This window comes from Myotis myotis, unplaced genomic scaffold (genome assembly GCF_014108235.1).
Source record: "Myotis myotis isolate mMyoMyo1 unplaced genomic scaffold, mMyoMyo1.p scaffold_m19_p_3, whole genome shotgun sequence".
In the NCBI taxonomy this organism is placed as follows: domain Eukaryota; kingdom Metazoa; phylum Chordata; class Mammalia; order Chiroptera; family Vespertilionidae; genus Myotis; species Myotis myotis.
Window position 1 is genome coordinate 61,699,786 of NW_023416335.1, and position 21,974 is coordinate 61,721,759.

The window sequence follows — 21,974 nt, forward strand, 5'->3', positions numbered from 1 at the left end:
GTTTGTTTCAGTTAATAGGGTTTCTTCAAAGAATAGACTTCAAAAAGCCATACAAAACTTTCCACGGATTTCCTATGTAGTCCTCAGGATGTATATTTTATGTACAGTACATTATGAATCAAAAATACTTGCAGTTAACAATAACATAGAGCATGGAGCCAAATAATAAGAGCGTGTGGGATAAAAGAAAGCATAATTTTCTTGCCCACACATGAAGTGATCATGTGGGCCCCAGATGGGGATTTTTGCCATCTATTTCTCCACATTTGGAGTAGCTAGTAGTATGAATGTGCTTGCAGATACTGTGCTGATAACATATTTTTTTCAATTTTTACCTTAGCACTCCATCCTTGGTGATATTTTTCTGTACACATTTCCTACAGTATTAAACTTTCTCCCAGTAGAAATGTAATTAATTTTATTTACCTCTCCAAGGATATAACAGAAGGCCTTTAATGGAACATATCTTCTCATATATTAATGTGGCATTTTTAATACTAATGTAATTAGAGTCTCCAGAACTGTATTCAACTTTAAGGTTTTATATCTCAGTAATTGAAATAAATCATCAATCTGCCCAAATTTAATCAAGGCCAAATAGTTGATTATATTTTAAAGTAAACATAATACTTTTTCTAAATTTGACTCATAGTAATTTTGCTATGAGATAAATTTTTACAATTTCTCTCTTTTGTTAAATTAAATGCTTTCAGAAAATATCCCTCAACATTTTTGAATTTGCATTGTGACATTAGGGAACGATTCATTTTTAAATGTATACAACTCTATATGAAGCAAACAAACAAACAAAAAGGAGGCATTTACTTAAAATCCTCCATCTAGTTGTATGTATTTTCACTAACCAAAACCTCTTTAACCAGGAAAGTGGTAATTTCATTTTAATTTCGGCAGAGAAAGCATTTCTGTGTTTCTTCAGTGTAAAGGCAGCTTGCACACCTGCAGAGGGGGTTGCACGTGGCCTCCTCTGTTGTGTGGATACCACATCTCTAGAAGAAATACTGTCAATTTGGAAATGTTCGCCAATCCCAGCCCAGTGTTACCCAGACAAGAAATGTTATCTACATCACCTCAAACTATAACTATTTCTTTAAAAAGAAAGAAAGGAAAACCCTAGTTTTGCCATGTATATATTTAGACACTGTTTATTTTATAGAAGGCACCTCTAGATTGAATATACTCCTCTTTCTATGCTCCAGCCAGCCCCAAAGACATATTTTAGCAAGAGCTGATGATAGGATGATAGTGAAGGCAAGCTAAATGATTTCTAGTTCACAGTCATAGCAATCTGAGACTGATTATGTTAGAACCCCTACAATAAGAATATTGTATTATAAATAAATTATACATGTCAACTATAGACTTACATATATGTAATGTGAATATAGATGTAGATAGTCTATATGTGTGTATATATATATATGTATTTAATATATATGCATATAGGCATGCACAGGTGTGTGTATATATACCCTATCTAATAAAAGAGAAACATGGTAATTGGCGTACCACCGCTACCCTTCCCATTGGCTAATCAGCGAGATATGCAAATTAACTGCCAGCCAAGATGGTGGCCGGCAGCCAGGCAGCTGGAAACTAACATGAGGCTTGCTTGCTTCAGTGACGGCGGACTCCAACGTTCCCCGCCTGCCTTGCCGGCCTCTGAGCCTGCAGTTTGAAACATTGTAACAAATATAGAAGCTAAACAAAACCCCAGAAACCTGCTTTCAGTGAGCTGGGATCTCAGAGCTGGAGTTATACATTATTTTGATTATAGAACCCAAACAAACCAGATACTTGCTTTCAGCAGCAGAGGCCTCAGAGCTGGAGCCAGAGCTAAAGCTAGCCCAGAATTTAAAAAAAAGATAAAAAGGACAGTTGGGAGCTTCAGCCCTCAGCCCCTCACCCAGACTGGCCAGGCACCCCAGTGGGGACCCCCAACCGGAAGGGTGTGTGACCAGCTGCAAAGAGCCATCATCCCCTCACCCAGGCTGGCCAGGCACCCCAGTGGGAACCCCCACCCTGATCCAGTACACCCTTCAGGGCAAACCAGCCAGCCCAATCATGCACCAGGCTTCTATCCTATATAGTAAAAGGGTAATATGCCTCCCAGCACTGGGATCAGCGGAGCCGTGAGGCCTCCCAGCACCGTTATTAGCGGAGCCGAGAGGCCTCCCGACACTGGGATCAGCGTGACAGGGGGCAGCGCCCAAACCCCCTGATCACCCTCCGGCTCTGTGTGTGACAGGGGGCGGGACCACAACCTCCCTATCCGCCCTGCTCTGTTCCTGACAGGGGAAGGCGCCCCAACCTCCTGATCAGCCCTGCTCTGTGCCTGATACGGGAAAGCTCCCCAACCCTCTGATCGCCCTGTGGCTCTGTGTGTGACACGGTGTAGCGCCCCAACCCCCCCACCCCACGGGCCCTGCTCTGTGTGTGATGGGGTAGAGCCATAACTTCCCCATCGGCCCTGCCCTGACTGTGACAGTGGCAGCGCTCCAACCCCCTGATTGGCCCTGCTCTGTGGGTGATAGAGGGCGGTGCCCAAACCCCCTGATCCGCCCTGCTCTGTGTGTGACAGGGGGCAGTGCCCCAACTCTACTATCGGCCCTACTCTGTGAGTGACAGGGGCGAGCTCCCCAACCCCCTGATCAGCCCTGCTCTGTGCATGACAGGGAGGAGCTCCCTAACCCCCTGATTGACCCTGCTGTGCATGACAGGGTAAGGAGCCCCAACCCCCCCCCCTGATGGGCCCTGCTCTGTGCTTGACAGGAGCAGCACCCCAACCCCAGGATTGGCCCTGCTCTGTGCATGACAGGGGTTGGTGCCACAACCTCCCCATCGACCCTGCCTTGAGTGTGACAGGCGGCGATGCCCCAACCCTCCAATTGCCCTACCCTGAGTGTGACTGAGGGTGGCATCACAACCTCCCAATCCGCCCTGCTCTGTGCATGACAGGGGGTGGTGCCCCAACTCCCCAATCGGCCCTGCTCTGAGCCTGACCAGGGGCTGCACCTAGGGATTGGGCCTGCCCTCTGCCACCTGGGAGCAGATCTAAGCCAGCAGGGCGTTATCTCCCGAGGTGTCCCAGACTGCGAGAGGGCACAGGCCAGGTGGAGGGACCCCCCTTCCCTCCGAGTGCACAAATTTTTGTGCACCGGGCCTCTAGTATATATATATATGTATGTATATGTATATATCTTATCTAATAATAGAGAAACATGATAATTAACCATAACTTTGCTACCCTTCCCATTGGCTAATCAGCGAGATATGCAAAATAACTGCCAGCCAAGATGGCGGCCAGCAGCCAGGCAGCTGAAATGAACATGAGGCTTGCTTGCTCCAGTGACAGAGGAAGCCAAGGTTCCCTGACTGCCGTGGCCCAGCTCTGAGCTCCGGATGCAACAAAGTTGCAATTATAAAACCTAAACAAACCTCAGATACCTGCTTTCAGCCAGCACAGCCTCAGAGTTTAGAGCGGCCAGTGATGGCAACAGAGTTTCAATTTTAGAATCTAAACAAACCCAGGTACCTGCTTTCAGCCAGCAATGGCCTCAGAGCTGGAGCCAGCTCTCATCTCCAGTGACAGCTATAGAAGGTAAATAAATCCCAGAATAAAAAAAAAAAAAGGAAAAAGGAGAGGCTGGGAGCTTCAGTCGCCCACCAGCCTGAAAACAGCTTTCTGCCCCTCACCCAGGCTGGCCAGGCACCCCAGTGGGGACCCCACCCTGAAGGGGGTGTGACCAGCTGCAAACAGCCATCAGCCCCTCATCCAGGCTGGCCAGGTACCCAAGCAGGACCCCCATCCTGATCTGGGACACCCTTCAGGGCAAACCAGCTGGCCCCCACCTGTGCACCAGGTCTTTATCCTATATAGTAAACGGGTAATATGCAAACTGACCCTAACAGCAGGACGACTGGGAATGACTGGTCACTATGACACACACTGACCACCAGGAGGCAGACACTCAATTCAGGAGCTCCCTTCTGGTGGTCAGTGTGCTCTAACATGGGAGGAGCTCTGCTCAGCCATAAGCCAGGCTGATGGCTGCCAGTACAGCGGTGGTGGTGGGAGCCTCTCCTGCCTCCTCAGCAGCGCTAAGGATGTCCGACTGCAGTTTAGGCCTGCTCCCTGCTGGCAAGTGGACATCCACCGAGGGCTGCCGGGCTGCCAGAGGGATGTCTGATTGCCATTAGGCCCAATCCCCCAGGGAGCGGGCCTAGGCCAGCAGGTGGTCATCCCTGAGGGGTCCCAGACTGCGATTGGGCACAGGCCAGGCTGAGGGACCCCCCCTCCCCTCCGAGTGCACAAATTTTTGTGCACTGGGCCTCTAGTGTGTGTATATATATATATATATATATATGTATATATATATATGCAAATACACACACAAAATACATAGGTACATGTACACATATACACACATACATACACACTGAATTTATGATTAGTAATGGTTTTACACAAGGTCATGGATGATAGTTCTTTTAATATTGCCACATTTATTGAGTTATAGTAATATCCTTAGAGTGATATAGAATGTTTAAACAGTCATGATCCTGGCTTAATGGACATACAGTATAAATGTGTTTGCTGTCCAAATTCTAATTTTGGTAATTACATTCTGCCTACCTCAATTTCCTCTGCAATTTCAATTACATGCAGTGTGTTCTCTGCTTTCTATTTCAAGATGGTAACCTTTTTGGTAAGTTTAAAGCTCCATATTTCCTTTGGAGGTATTTTATCAGGATAGTAATGAAAAAGAATTGAGTTGAAAATGTTTAATTTTTCAAATCATACAATTTCAAATCTAAAATTAAAGATTCATTATGCATATCTGCTATTGTAATTAAACCCAGGTTATACTTAAATTTAATGTACATGAACTCTGTTTTTTCTTAGAATTAATGACCAAAAAACCCTTCAAAATAATATGTTTAATGAATAATTGTTCTAATATCCAATAATTTAATTTTTGATATTCTATAATTTAATAATTCCCAGTTTTAGAATTTATAATGGATACTACAGATGTTTCTTTCATGACATGTTATAAATATTGAATTTCTATAAATGTTATTTTTTTTGTGCTTTAAAAGAGGACCTGTAGAATAATACTATATATTAGTATACTAATATTTTTAATATATTATATATAGTATAGAAAAACACTATATCTATATTTTTGGTTCCAGATTTTACCAACTCTGTCTTGAAACTTGAGTTTTTTGGAAATTAAAAGTAATAATGGATAAAGATGTCTACAATAAAAGATAGTAATTTCATTTTAGTGAGAGGTATGATACATGCTAGATTTTGCTTTTTGGGGTTTTTTAAATTTTTATTTTATATGAAAAGTTGTTTGTGTTTTTTAAATGTGGGCAGTCTTTCATATGGCTTTATCAAAATATGTCTAAAGAAAACTCCCTGTGAAATTTCAGGTGAGGAAACTAGAAATTTAGTGTCAACATACTAGATGTGACACCTTCAAACGTTAATTCATTTGAACACATTCAAAGGAGAATTTTACCAAGTATTTTTAGTCTGAGCTTTCATGTAATAATCATAGCTAGGATCTATTAATGCATAGACTTGGAAATAAATAATATACATTCATTACCTTATTAAAGTAATTATTTAAAGTAACTTTTAAATGTTAAAATACGAATAGGTAAATAAGTAAAAAGTAGAAATATAAAAAAAGGGTAGAGAATATAAAATTTAGTTAGAGATGAGGTTGGCATTGAAATATATGCCATAAGGGAGTATATGACAGGAGTTTGGTTCACTATAGTTTTTCCATATGGAAGAATTAAACAAAGAAGAAAGACCTAAAAATAATGTTAAAACCACAATATATGGCTGTCCCAGATTGATTCACTATGGATTCATAGATACACGTAATCCAACTGTGGTATTTAAGAAGTATGCTCTACTTCTTGTTTGAGGTAAAAGAAATGAAAAAAATTTGTCTTAGTACTAAGACCGAACTACTCCAATCTCCCAGTCTTTACATTTTGATTACATGTATGTATATTTCATACATTTTAAGAAATTAACTTCTTTCATTTCCATTGTTAATACATAATTGTAATTATAATAGGGTTAAACAAAATAATTAGGAGGAAACTTTTCAAAAAGATAAAACAACAAAATAGAACATTGGCTTCAAAATATGGGTAGGTTGAGATCAGATATGTTGTTCTTACACTATATCTTTTTCTCTTTAATCATAAGTATGCACTATATCTTCTCCCTTTTATTTCCATTACCATTTTATAAAAAAAGATAATAAAAAAATCCCAGTAAAATGTATCCAATATTCTAAAGATGGTTTACTATGATGAAGAGAATAGCATGAAGCTCTTAAAAATCTGGAGTATATACCATATTTACTATTTTTTATCATACTCTACTATAATACTCTTTCACTTCTGACATTTCTAGTCATCAAAAGTGTCTGGTAGTTTATCCCACACCAAGCAATTCTGCAACAATAGCTTGATGCCCCACATTTTAATTCAATTCTGACACCACATACCTGGATAACCAATTCCACAAGACTGACTTTGCCCCCACTTCATATGCCAATTGCAAATTTAGGTTGTAAATTGTGCTTCTGACCAACTGACCCACTCCTCATGTTCCTCACTAGCACAACTCACTTGCTAGTCCTATATAATAAAAGCCTAATATGCTAAGTGTCCGGTCATCCAGTGACCGGTCAACTATTCAACCAATCAAAGCATAATATGCTAATGATATGCTAAAGCCACTCAACTGCTTGCTATGATGTACACTGACCACCAGGGTAGGTTAGCTTGCTGCTGGGGTCTGGCTGATTGGGACTGAGCAAGATGGGCCAGACATGAGACTGAGAGAGATGGGCCAGACATGCCCTGGATTCATCCTGTGGTCCCTCCCCAGCTGGCCAACCTCCCATGTCTCTCCCTGGCCAGCCCTGATTGGCCCTGATCGGGACTGGACAAGACAGGACGGGACACACCCTGGAGCCTTCCTGCAGTCCCTCTCTAGCCCTGATTGTGCACTGGTGGGGTCCCATGGCTGGCCTGTGCCCTCTTGCAATCCGGGACACCTAGGGGGATGTCAGAGAGCCAGTTTCGATCTGATCCCGCAGGCCACTCCCCATGGGAGGGTGCCAGACACAGGGCTCATGGTTGGTGAGTGCTGCTGTGCCAGTGCAAACCTCTTTAGCACTCACCTCTCCCAATCAGGACTGATTGGGCACAAGCCCAAGGCAGGCGCAGTGGGGCCACGGTGAGTGGGAACGGCAGGTAGGAACTGCAGGCGGTGTTGGACTGTGGGTTTGGGCCTGATCCCTGCAGTCCTCCCCAAGGGACCCCACCCATTCACGGATTCGTGCACCAGGCCTCTAGTTTATTATAAAAGGATATTATTCAGGAACAGCCATAAGCAAGTGATACATGGGGCAAGATATATGAGAAGAAGCTCAGAGCTTCCATGACCTTTCTGAGTACACCACACACCCAGCATTTTCACTTATTGACCAACCTAGATGTTCTCACTTTTGAGATTTTATGGAGGTTTCACTTCCTATGAAAAATTGATTAAATCATTCATTACAGGTGACTAATTCACCCTCTAGCCCATCTGCTCTCCTTGGAGATCAGAAGGGTGAGGCTGAAAGCATCAACCCTCTAATCAAAGGGTGGGTTCCCCTCACATCCAGTTTCTATTTTTAGGGACTTTCCAAGAGTGATCTTATTAACATAAACTCTGGTGTACTCAAAACAGGCTTATTATGAATAACAAGACACTCAGTTTACTTTTATTGCTCTTATCACTTAGAAATTCCATCCAAAGTAGGATTTCAGTGCCAGGATCAGCATAAGCACAGGATCAGCATAAGCACAGGATCAGCATATATATATATATATATATATATATATATATATATATATATATATATATAATTTTACTACATATATACTATATAATATATATATATATATATATATATATATATATATATATATATATATATATATATGCACACACTAGAGGCCCGGTGCACAAAAATTTGTGCACTCGGCGGGGGGGGAGGGGGCGGGGGGAAGGTGTCTACTAAGCCCAGTCTGTGCCCTCTCGCAGTCTGGGACCCCTCGAGGGATGACCACCTGCTGGCTTAGGCCTGCTCCCTGGGGGATTGGGCCTAAGCTGGCAATCAGACATCCCTCTGGCAGCCCAGCAGCCCTCGGGGGATGTCCACTTGCCAGCGGGGAGCAGACCTAAGCTGCAGTTGGACATCCTTAGCGCTGCTGAGGAGGTGAAAGAGGCTCCCACCATCACCACTGTACTGGCAGCCATCAGCCTAGCTTGTGGCTGAGCAGAGCTCTCCCATGTGGGAGCACACTGACCACCAGGGGGAAGCTCCTGCATTGAGTGTCTGCCCCCTGGTGGTCATTGTGTGTCATAGTGACCAGTCATTCCCAATCTTTCTGCTGTTTGCAGCTGGTCACCACTGGGGTGCCTGGTCAGCCTGAATGAGGGACTGAAGGCTGTTTTCAGGCTGGCCACACCCCCTTTCGGGTGGGGGTCCCCCTGAGGTGCCTGGCCAGTCTGGGTGAGGGCCTGAGGGCCGTTTTCAGGCTGGCCTGGGATTGAAGCTCCCAGCCTCTCCTTTTTTCTTTTTTTTTTTTTCGTTGTTATTCTGGGATTTATTTACCTTCTATAATTGAAACTTTGTTGCTGTCACTGGAACTGAGCTTGCTCCAGCTCCATGGCCACGGCTGGCTGAAAGCAGGTATCTGGGGTTTGTTTAGCTTCTATAATCGAAACTTTGTTGCTTTCAGTGTAGCTTAGAGCAGGCCGCGGCAGACTGGAAACCTTGGCTTCCTCCATCACTGGAGCAAGCAAGCCTCCTGCTCGCTTCAGCTGTGTGGCTGCCGGCCGCCATCTTGGTTGAGTTAATTTGCATATCTCGCTGATTAGCCAATGGGAGGCATAGCGAAGGTATGGTTAATTACCATGTTTGTCTATTATTAGATAGGATAAATTTACTATATATATATATATATATATATATATATATATATATATATAATCACTATATCACAGACTCTAGCTGATTATATACAACTAGAGGCCCGGTGCACAAAAATTTGTGCACTTGGGGGGGAGGGTGGTCCCTCAGCCTGGCCTGTGCCCTCTCACAGTCTGGGACCCCTCAGGAGATAACGACCTGCTGGCTTAGGCCTGCTCCTGGGTGGCAGAGGGCAGGCCCAATCCCTAGGTGCAGCCCCTGGTCGGGCTCAGAGCAGGGCTGATTGGGGAGTTGGGGCGCCGCCCCCTGTCATGCACAGAGCAGGGCGATCGGGAGGTTGTGATGCCACCCTAAGTCACGCACAGAGTAGGGCCGATTGGGGGGTTGGGGTACTGTCCCCTGTCACACTCAAGGCAGGATCGATGGGGAGGTTGCAGCGCCACACCCTGTCATGCACAGAGCAGGGTCAATCAGGGGGTTGGGGCGCTGCCACTCTCACACTCAGGGCAGGACCGATGGGGAGATTATGGCTCTACCCCGTCACACACAGAGCAGGGCCCATGGGGTGGGGGGGTTGGGGTGCTGCACCCTGTCACACACAGAGCAGGGCTAATCAGGGGGTTGGGGCGCTGCACCCTGTCACACACAGAGCCGCAGGGCGATCAGGGGGTTTGGGCGCTGCCCCCTGTCACGCTGATCCCGATGCCAGGAGGCCTCGCGGCTCTGCTGATCCCGGTGCTAGGAGGCATATTACCCTTTTACTATATAGGGTAGAGGCCTGGTGCACGGGTGGGTGCCGGCTGGTTTGTCCTGAAGGGTGTCCTGGATCAGGGTGGGGGTTCCCACTGGGGTGCCTGGCCATTCTGGGTGAGGGGCTGAGGACTGTTTTTAGGCTGATGGTGACTGAAGCTCCCAACCGCTCCTTTTTTGCTTTTTTTTTTTATTCTGGGCCAGCTTTATCTTTGAGGCTTGGCTCCAGCTCTTAGGCCTCTGCTGCTGAAAGTAGGTTTCTGGCCTTTGCTTACAATGTTGCGATCCTGCTGGCTGAGGCCCAGCGGCGGACTAAAGCAGGTTTCTGGGGTTTTGTTTAGCTTCTATATTTGTTACATAGTTGCTTAGAGTTGCACTCAGAGGCCTGCAGCGGCAGGCGGGGAACGTTGGAGTCCTCCGTCACTGAAGCAAGCAAGCCTCATGTTAGTTTCAAGCTGCCTGGCTGCCGGCCGCCATCTTGGCTGGCAGTTAATTTGCATATCACCCTGATTAGCCAATGGGAAGGGTAGTGGTCGTACACTAATTACCATGTTTCTCTTTTATTAGATAGGATATTAGATGAATCTTTTGTTGTTATTGTTAATCCTCGCCTGAGGATATTTTTTCCATTGATTTTTAGATAGAGTGGAAGGGAGGTGGGATGGAGAGGTAAAGAAAGAGACAGAGAAACACATTTATTAGTTACCTCCTACATGTGCCCCCCAACAGGGGCCAGGTTTCTGACCTACAACCCAGATATGTGCTCTTGACTGGGAATTAAACCTGAGATCCTTTGTTGTACAGGTTGGTGTTCTAACCATTGAGCACATTGGCCAGGGCTACATGAATCTTCTTTATAACCTTACACAGTGGATTTTGTTGCTATTCCCATTCTACAGATGAGAAAATGGAGGCAGATAAACCATTTGACCAAGGCCACTCAATGGTGGTGATATCTGAACTTAAACAATGGCTGATTAATTGCAAAGCCATGCAGATCATATGATGGTTTATATCTGGAAGTGCTTTTGATGTAGAGTCCATCATTGATCCACTTTGGAGCATAGTAACCATAACATTAAACCAAGTATAGCTGTTTCTTTTGTTACAAGAACTTCCATGAATAAATGAATCAGTCATTACTCTTTTAATCATAATTTTTCTGTCTACATAAGTTCTTGATTTAAAGAGACATTATTCCTTCCCATCCCAGTAAGAAACATGAAAAGGAATGATTAAGGTTAAATAAGCTGGGGAGTTCTGAGCTTAGCGAATTTACTAATTTGGGAACTTGGACAAGTGACCTGATCCTCCTGGGCCTGGGTTTTCTCATATGTAAGAGGTTTTAGTTAAAATGGGTGATTGCTAAAAACCCCAACTAGGTTATTTGCTCTCATTAGAAGATGTAACACATTATTGAGCACAAATTTTGCCAAAGGAGTTTCACCTGACACTCAAGAAACCTTACTTATCATCCAGTTCTGAAACAAAGTAGTCTAAAAAACAAACATTGACCAAGTAAACTTTTTTTTTCTAGGATCTAATTAATATATTAAGGAATGTTTCTTTCATATCAGTATCACTGTGGATACTCTTATACAAGCAGAGATTTGTGCTTTCTAGGCTATAATAAAAATAGTTATAACATTGCTAGATCAATTATAGTGCCTTCTTAAAAGAAATATGTAGAGACTCCTCCTATTAAAACTTATGAAAATAATTTAATTTATAAGATATAGTATTTTAGAAAACAAAAATATTGGTGTGTTATGATAACCATTATGCCTCACTTATGGGAAAGAAATTTGAGGCTAAACAACTCTTGTCTCATATAATTGCTGTGACATTGAGTAAGCTTAAAATGCATTTCTTTAGAATAGTCATTGTCCAACTTCAAGATCATGAAAATTGACCTCCCCTTGGAGGAAAATTCACATTTTAAACCAGTGTCTTTTACTGTAACTCATATTGTCATCACAGAATGTTGCTCCATACAGCATGTCCACCTGAGACCCAGCACTTAGCATGACCTTTTGCACATGACCCCCCTGGAAAATTTACAGAAGTTACACAAATCTGAAATTACTATTACCACTGAAAGTTAAAATGGTGTCCTAATGATTGGTAGCTGTGATGAGCACTACTTGCTACAGCTTTTCCCAGCCCCTGCTGCATTGAAGTTTAATCGGTTTTCTGTCTGTTTTGCAGCAGGGCTGTCATGGGCAATAACATAATTTTGCATATGCATCAGTTTGGCTCTAGTGCAGATTTTTGTTCACATTGGACTCCTACTGATGTGCACTGATTTAAAGTCTACAAATGAAACTTAATTTTATATAGCTTATAAGTAGTCCCTAGAGGGTATTGGATCCTAAAAGCTAATATTTTTCAGACATAATCAGCAGGAATAGGTAATGTATTACCATTAGCTACATTAGCAGCAAATATAACAAAAGGAAACAGTAAACATAAATGCTCTTGGCGACTTCATACTTTACAAGAAATATTAATATAAAATAACACAAATTAGGGTTGCAGTTTAATGTTATTCAACATGTTTATTCATAATGATTGTTTCATATTTAAAGAACACCAAAATACTGTGTTTTATCAGCCAAAGACAGAAATAGTTTAATAATAATCTATTTTAAACGGATAGTGATAATACAACCAATCAACACATTGAGTAGTGCCAACATTGGCATCTTGCTAAATAATCTCTAGACATTGCAGAGCGTACATCTTTCAAAGATAAGTCAACAAGAGCAATCAGAGCAGAAAATTAGAGTTTGGTATCTTAGAATTAAAATACAGCTAAACTAAAGTTTTAATTGGGGTGATCTAAAAGGGCGCTTGATGCAATGATCTCTTTCATTTGTTACTAATTGTTTGTTCCTGATAAAGGAAAAAAAAAAAACAAACATATACAGGAATGTTGCTGAATTGAGTGAAGATGGCAGCTTCCTTAGCAGCTATGTTTTATTGTCAAAAACGAGAGTGGGGGAGGGGCAAACTGTCTCATAGAAATCCTTTAGCTTGTTTCATATCATAATAATTAATCCAGGGAATTTAGGGTCAGGTACAACAAACATGAGATAATTTATACATGCTTGAAAAGAGACTAGACATGGCTTATGGCGATGCTGCATTGGTCGGCAGAAGTAAGGGAACATCTTTTTTGTGGTAACAAGTCAAGAGTTGCAATTTCTGATTCAAGCTGCTTATGTTGTCTACTGCAAAGGGGTCACATGGCAGAGTAGATCTGCGAATGGACCAACTTCCATTTCATATATAATTTCTGTTGCAGATGTCAGATTCTGATGTTCATGGACCAAGGCAAAATATCTTCTACTTCCAAATAGCTTTTTTTTATTCCTGAGTTGCTAAAAATAGAAATTTCAGCTTTTATTTTTACTAACAATTTTACTGATAATTTTCTAAAGCATCTTAGGAGAGAACATATGCAACATGCTTTGGATATGTTTTACATATTCTCATAGCTCCATTTTCAAAAATCTCAGAACATTATTAAATTAAAAATACCATAAAGATTTAACAATTAAAAAATAGCATACATGGAATCAATATATGACTCCATAATCAGTTGAATAGATAAACCCTGCCTTTACCATTTGCTCATGAATTGCTATCTTGTCAAATAATCCCCTACAAGTTATTCTTGATTTATTATGACTATTTTAATGCTTTTTACAAAATAATGCACTATGCAGCCACCAAGCTTTAGATTCCTTACATATATATCTCAAGAAAAATACCAGTATTATAATTGTTATTCAGCAAATGTTCAAAATATACTATCTTATAGGCTCTCTCTGGGTCCTAGGGGCATAGTCTCAAATGAGAGAAAATGTCCCTGCCTCAGAGAGCTTTCAGTGTAGTGTAGGAGATGCAACATAAAGCAATAAACAAATATATGACAACATTACATAATAGATGCTATGGCCCTAACTGGTTTAGCTCAGTGGATAGAGCATTGGCCTGCAAACTCAAGGGTCCCAGGTTCGATTCCGGTCAAGGGCATGTACCTTGGTTGCGGGCACATACCCAGTAGGGAGTGTGCAAGAGGCAGCTGATTGATGTTTTTCTCTCATCGATGTTTCTAACTCTCTATCCCTCTCCCTTTCTCTCTGTAAAAATCAATAAAATATATTAAAAAAATAGATGCTGTGAAGAATTTCGAGGAGGGAATAACAAGATATGTTTGGGTAGGTGGTAAGAGAAGGCCTTTCTTGGGTGGTGACTAAGCAAAGGTGAAATGAAATGAGGGCATAAACCACAAAAATTGGAAGGAAAAGCATTCAGGAAGGGAACAGAAAGAGCAAAGTCCCTTGTGCAGAAACAAATTGGGAACCATAAAGAAGCCCACTTTATCTAGTATAATTTTCATAGGACATGGTGGTGAAGAGCTCCCAGAGATAGGTGGGTGGTGCCAGGAACACTTGGGGTTGCAAAAACCATGTTCAGTCTAATGTTTAACTCAGTTCTTTTTTAAACATGCTTATGTGCTGCCCTCATTTAGCGTTAGTTTTAAATATTCTGATTAGAAGCAACTGAACTTGAATGCCGAAAGTATTTGCCTTCCTAAAGTATTTTCATTAGATTTAGAAATGTTGTGCTTTAATTATAGTGCTTGTCCTAGTAAGTACACAGTGAATGCACAAGAATGGAAGAATTTGACCAGAGGGTTCTTCTCTTTTGAAATGCTTTTAAGTAATGAATGAAATGTGCTTTGTACCAAAATATATCAATTCTCAATACTTTCTTTGTACAGGGGCTCTTGAAAGTTGCCATAGATAATGCCAGAGCTCAAGAAAAACAGGTCCAACTAGAAAAAACAGAGCTGAAGATGGATTTTTTAAGGGAACGAGAACTAAGGGAAACCCTTGAAAAACAGTTGGCTATGGAACAAAAAAATAGAGGTATTTTCAAACTTCCAAACATGTTTAACACTTTATGTGAAATATTTACAATAACAGTACTATGCTTGATGATTTCTATACTATGAGACTATACATTTTGTTTCTTACTTATAGCTAAAGTTCAAAGCAAAACTTGAATCCTGGGCTCATATATTTCTTAATCTCCAGTGTACATGGCTTCTCTACTGTTCATACCCCAAGATATTGAAATATATCCATTATATCATTAATCACATAATTTTTATTATGAGCTTAACAAATTTATAAATTTAAGATGCACAGCCATGAAGATACATTTTATATATATTCACAGTTGCCTTTTGAAAAACTCGAGTTAAAATCATAAAGCTAAAAGAGAAAATACTGATTATTCAAGTGAAACAGATTTAGAAAGATATTTATCAAATGAAATTGAAGACTGATGAATGTCTGAACAAATGACCAAAGGTGAGTTGTATAATAATGCTTCACTCAACAAGGTCAAGTACACATTAGAGTAGAAACCAATATGAGTGTTTATTGGGTAAAAATAATAATATTCTCAATCTATTGCTTCTTTTAACACACTCTACAATGTATGTATACATAATTTTAAAGATCATTTATATTTGTGTGTTTATTTTATGTATGAGATTGAATAATATTTTGTTTACAACCAATTTTCCCATTGCCTCAACAATAAGTTTCTCCTAAGTATTCTAGAAAGAGTGCTTCTTTTCTTTCATTTAATAAGTATCCATAACAAATACTATATATATTCTCCTTTTGGATATTTGACATTTAAAAATTAGTGTTCTGTTTGTTTTCAAAACTGACAGGACTTAGTATGTTTTTTCATCAGTTACTATGAAGCCACAGCTAGAGGATTCCTGGGATGAAGTTGATTTAGGAAATTGTCAACCCAATAGTACAGTTCTAAATAATGTGGCTTCATTAATATAATCAAAACAAGATAAACATTGGTAACAAGGTATGTTCTGTTCTAAGTGCATAATGAAGTTTGGTTGGAGTTCCTTATATGGGACTATATTCCATATGATAGCCATGTCTTGATTTTCTTTGCACCTGGAAAAGTCTTTCTTTTAAATTTTTTTTTACAAGACTTAAAGGCAGATACTTGAATTCCTAAATTAGCTTTTGGTTACTGGAGGGACCTTAAGAGTTTTATTGGTTCAAATCTGTTGGATTTATACTCCTTTACTTCTTTAACCACTAGAGGGCAAAACATTTCCCAGATGATACCAAGAACTCCCATTTAATTAATTGTGAACAATAAATTAAAGGTAATAACTGTCAATAATTATCTCTTATGACTGTACCTATTGAAGCAATGTATTATTCTGAAGTGAGAACATGGCATTCCCATTTGGTTCAATCACACAGGAAGGAGACAGTGAGTGGCCAGTGCAAGGTAATGGCTATTGAGTGTTTAGTGCAATGGGTGTGTACAATCCAAATAATAATTCAGAAGCTACTGTTTCTTTTCAAAGAGACTTATAAGCAATCATCTTTGGAAAGGGAAATAGTAGGACTGTGACTTTGTTAAGATAAGCATATAATTTTCATACTATTAAGTAAAGGAAATTAGCACATTTATTTGAAACCAGCTTTGTTTTTTTTCTATAAGACGGTATCCAATGTACACTTTCTGTTAATATATGATACCAGCAACAATAAACTCAACAAGATAATGGTTTGACCTCTTAACAATATTAATAATTATACAAATGGGGTATATGGACACTAGAAGTTGTAACTAAAATTCTTTCTTGAGGCATATTACCCTACTTTATATACTGATTCAACACTGTGTTACAGAATTGTTTTTTAAATCTGTAGTAAGAAATCAAATAGCACAGTTAGGATGATTGCTCCTTATTACTAACAGAAGGATTTTCTCATACAGACTCTGCCACATTAAATCCACAATATTTAACAGCCATTAAAAAATGTATTTCAAAGAAAAACATTTGTATGCTTCCCATATGTTGATTGTTTACTTTATGTACATATTGTAAAAAAAATCATACTGAAAATACAGCTGACATCCACGTTATGAAGAGCATTTATTTGTCATTATTTATTGATTACATCTTGCAATACAAATATTTAAATTCTCCAGTAGGAAAAAATGTATCATAGTCAACTTTTTGTATCATAATCTACTTTCTTATACCATGGCACACTATTGTTAGCAGTAGCATAATTAGCAATGAGGTTTTATTCCCCACCAAATGCCTGAAGAGTAAAAGTATAACTTTCTTGAAATGTGTTATAGTGTACATCCATTTGCTATGAGGTAATTATTAATAATTATTATCATAATAGTTTATCCAAAATATTCCTGCTTATATATGTTAACAGTAATTAAAAATATGCAGCTCCTCATATAGAATAATATTGTATTTCCTAAAATTTCAGGATAGAAAAAAAAATTCAAGATAGAATTATTAAAAGTTTAGCTGGTGTAACATTGTTTTGTAAAAAGGGAAATATACCATTTACTACTCAAAATTGGTGCTTTATAAATAGGAGGCATACTTATACATGCTTGTGCTATTCTAGACTACTCTGCACTATTCTGATTCAAGGGCAGAGACTAAGCCCAAACATTCCTTTAATTAGGCTTCCTTTATCAGTGAATTCAAATATTTACTAAAATTAGTTTCCCATTAAATCTGTCTCTAAAAATGATAATTAAAGCCATTCTTACATTGTAATATAGTTCAAGGCTAAGTAAAAATTGGCCTCCTTGGACATTTTACTGGGATTTATTTTAAGGTTGCATTTTTCCCACTTCCTCCGCATAGGTAGACTCAATCCAGTGGAGGGAAAAAGAGTGTTATAAGAAAGGTAGATCATTTATAAGTTTGATAAATGTTTAATTTAATACTGTAAACATTTAAGAAAAAATAATGTGGACTCTTTTCTAGCCATAGTTCAAAAGAGGCTAAAGAAGGAGAAGAAGGCAAAGAGAAAATTGCAGGAAGCACTTGAATTTGAGACAAAACGGCGTGAGCAAGCGGAACAAACACTGAAACAGGCAGCTTCAACAGATAGTCTCAGGGTCTTAAACGGTAAGAGGTGCATTTTTATGTGTTGCTAACTAACTTTCATTTTTCAATAGACAATTTAGACAGGTGTTTGTGGTTTTGTCTATATTTAGGTCCTGTCATTCGTTAAATTGTGCTCTTAGCACAATTTAATTGTGGTGTGAAGAATAGTCACATGTGTTGAGGGAAATGTATTATTTCATAGGTGCTTCCACTGTTTTGTTACTTAACTCCAGCATCTGGGACTTGGCACTGCCTCTCTGTTTAACCAAATCCATCTCTACTGAAACATGATAAAATAGTAATCTGGGAACTCCCCAACCCCCATCCAGTTTATGAACAAATTTGTGTTATTTATTTATTCAAACAAATCTTTTGATAATTCTTATGGTTATAGTCTCTGTTCCACCTTTAAAAGATGACATCTATTTAGATAATTTTAATTTAGCACCAGAATAAGAGGTCACTCTTTTTTTAAAGGACAATATTATCAAATGAAATGTGTGTCACTCTTACCTTTCTGTGCTTCTAGACTCGCTGACCCCAGAGATAGAAGCTGACCGCACTGGCGGCAGAACAGATGCTGAAAGGACAATACAAGGTAGGAATTTGCAAAAGGCTATAAATCTAGATCTTGCTATATGAGTTTTTCCTCAGCTTTAGCCTGCTATTCAAGCATGTAGCCTACCATCTGGGCCACATCAAAACAAGTTCAAACAAGGTCAAGTTCATCTTGCTTGTTTATATGAGTGAATTCATTTTGTGCTGATAGATTTTCTTTAAATTAACAGGTCATTTCTGTTTATACAGGGCAATTAAAAAGGAATAATTAATTTTAAACAATGTATGATTTCATCTTAGACACAGTAAATGTCTCAAGTTTTTATGAATGCTTGAAGCCCAATCTAATGCAGGAAGGATTTATAAGTTATATTCTATATATAAATAAAATCATGAGTTAATCGAATAAGGAGTACTAATCATTTGAAAATGTCTTCTCATTTTGTGATAGTTACTGTCAGGCACACACAAAATAGTCTAGTTGAATGTTAACAATAAATAAGATTGTTTAATCCTGTGTGGATTTTTCAAATGTTCTGTATGCCATTATAGCCATTTTAATAAAATAAATCTGCTGAGCAAAATCATCAATAGAATACTAAAGGAAGTTGTGTTATACACTCAGAGGAGCTAAATATATATATTTTGCCAAGATTACTCTATGAGGAAAGGACAAAATTTGAAGGTAGCATCTATACTCTAATATTTATTCTATACAGGAAACTCAATCTAACTTCATGAATACAGAACAGTGAAAAAGAGCATTTATTTTCTATTTTAAATGAAGATGATTCTTCAAAGCAAAGCCCAAAATGATTAATTGCTATAATTCTCCCAATTGCTTTTATTTTGCATTTTAAACTCAATCATGTTGGGGTATTGTTTGACATTAATTGTGTTACTTAATCAGTTTCAAATGTGTCATTCTTGGTTTAGTGTAAATGAAACATATCTTTTTAAAGTACCATATATGATGCAATAAGTAAATATCACAAACTTGAAATATTCCTAGAGAATGTTTTTTGCCTATGTTTATTTTACCTGAAATCCCTGGTATTTTTTTTAAATCCTAAGCCATGAACCATATGTTATTATGAGACATCTCCTTGGATATACAAGATTAATGCAATTGTAGAAAAGACTTCATTTTTAAGAGTCTTAGGGATTTCAGCAAAATTATATATGTGTGTACATATTATTAAAATCATAAGACTCTCTTGCATCTCTTTTAAAAATTACATACACCTATTAACAAATTCCTAACAAAGCCAGTCCTCCCGATCAGAGCCAATACCTTAGTAAAGCCAATGTAAAATACCCCTGGCTTGTGTGAGCAGGGGTTGGTTACTCATGCACTGACTTAGCTAATGTCCAAAGTGGTCTAAGAAAGCACATGAACCTCTAGTTAAATGTGATATATAAATTACCTGGTGTCCACAGAATTCTCAAGATGGTCAGAAATCAATCTAAGAAAAATTATAAACAATATATTCTTGCACATAAATAGGAGATTTGTCATTAATATTAAGAAATATTTAGGCAATGATGAAAAATCTTTGCATAGTTGACATAATATATATTTTAAGAGTTTGCTATCAGAAATATTTTGGTCATCAATAAGGTTACAGTTATTATTATTTGAATCTTCAAAACTCACATATATTCAAATATATACTTTATTGTGGATAAAATGTTGCTGTATGAGATTGAAATATTGAGTTTTCTTTCTAATGTGATTTGCTTACTCTGAGGAAACTTTTTAATCATAAATTGCCTTTTTGTTTACTATTCAGAATGCTATCAGTTGGGCAACATAGAAGACCTACCCAAATAAACTCATAATTAAGGAAACAAAACATTTTAACAAGTATACATAGTAACTTTAAGCCAAATATAATGATTATGAGGTTATTTATTGCTTTTGTTTGATTATAATATGAATCTTCATTCATTCATTCATTCATTCATTCATTCACTCATCCAGCCTATCAACTGAAATGATGTTCCTCAAGTTTAATTTTCTTTTTTTTAATATATTTTATTGATTTTTTTACAGCGAGGAAGGGAGAAGGATAGAGAGTTAGAAACATCATTGAGAGAGAAACATCGATCAGCTGCCTCCTGCACACTCCCCACTGGGGATGTACCCACAACCAAGGTACATGCCCTTGACCAGAATCGAACCCGGGACCCTTGAGTCCAGAGGCTGATGCTCTATCCATTGAGCCAAACTGGTTAGGGCAAGTTTAATTTTCTTAAAATTGTTTCATGCACAGTTGGTTTTCAATAAGACTCTTAACTAATATTCATGATTTTAATTAGATATTATAAATTTTATCAAATGTAATTTTTAAAAAAATACTGTACATGAATTTGTATTTCTGTGTGTTGGTTGCTAAAAAGTTATTTAACCAGTATTTGAACGACACAAGACTTTTAAAATACAACAGCAAAGGGATCACCTTTTGCTACTCTAATTCCACTAAATAAGCTCATTTAGCCCTTTGAAGTTTTTTTTAACCTTAGAAACGAAATCTATATATTTGGAAGCTAACAAACAGAACAAAATTAACTGTGAACAAAATAAATCAAAGGAAAAAGACTGTAGTTAAATTCCGAGTCGAAGCATAAGAATGGGAAAGGCAAAGAAGAAAGAACCAGAACTCATGACTGATTTGTGACATGGTCTGTGTCAGGCATTAGGGGAGCCATGAGCACCTGCTGCTTCACAGGTCGGGAGTGACACACGCACAGCCTCGTGCTCCCTTCGCGTTTTCTCTCTGTCCCTGAGCCCAGGTGTTATGATATTCTTTGTACCCTTTCTTGCTCCCAATCCAGCCATAACTGAAATTACTCTCTCTTCCTAAATAAACTCAACTTAATCAGGACAGACAAAGGAAACCCACATTTCTTCATGCTTGTCATGTATTTATTTTTAACATTTTGAAATTAAAAAATGCCACGCTTGGCCCAAGAGTCAGTTACCTAAGCGCCAGGCACTTCAATACTGCTCAAGTGCCAAGTCATTAACTCCTGCAAGCACCTCAGGTTAGACTAAATGTTGCCTTTTGGGCATTTAAGACCACAATTTCCGAAAAACTATAGAGGAGGGGAAGTGGAAACAAGAAAGCAGTTTAAAAAGTATTCCTGAGGAAAGACACCCTAAATTAATTACTTATCTTGATAGTAAGATATAGAAGCTCAGACTACACAGGGATGAATTCATCATTGATACTTCTATTTATTTTTTTTGATTGGTTGATTTTAGAAAGAGAGGGAGGAAGAGAGAGAGACTTCAATTTGTTGCACCACCCATTTATGCATTCATTGGTTGCTTCTTGTATGTACCCTGACAAGAGTTAAAAACTGCAGCCTTGGTGTAGCTGTATGACACTCTAACCAACTGAACTACCTGGCCAGGGCTTCGTTGCTAATAACGTGTCATAACTAATTCACAATTTATGAGTTTGAGGTGATATTATGAATAAAAAAAAATACAAAAACTTGTTTTAAAAGCTGATCTGCATACTGATTAATGCTCTCATACCTTGAGTCTTACATGTCCTGATTTGTGTTGGAGTTTAAAATTTTTATTTCTAAGCTTTTTGTAAGATCTTTTGAAT

General features: G+C 38.8%; 1 protein-coding gene across 1 annotated transcript in view; it reads left to right on the forward strand.

Moving 5' to 3' along the window:
* DACH1 (dachshund family transcription factor 1) overlaps positions 1–21,974 on the forward strand; it is a 445,250-nt gene that overhangs the window by 380,811 nt on the left and 42,465 nt on the right. The window contains exons 8-10 of the mRNA XM_036299959.1: positions 14,590–14,737; positions 17,671–17,814; positions 18,323–18,391. Of these exons, the coding sequence (XP_036155852.1) occupies positions 14,590–14,737; positions 17,671–17,814; positions 18,323–18,391 (361 nt within the window). The remainder of the gene's footprint in view (positions 1–14,589; positions 14,738–17,670; positions 17,815–18,322; positions 18,392–21,974) is intronic.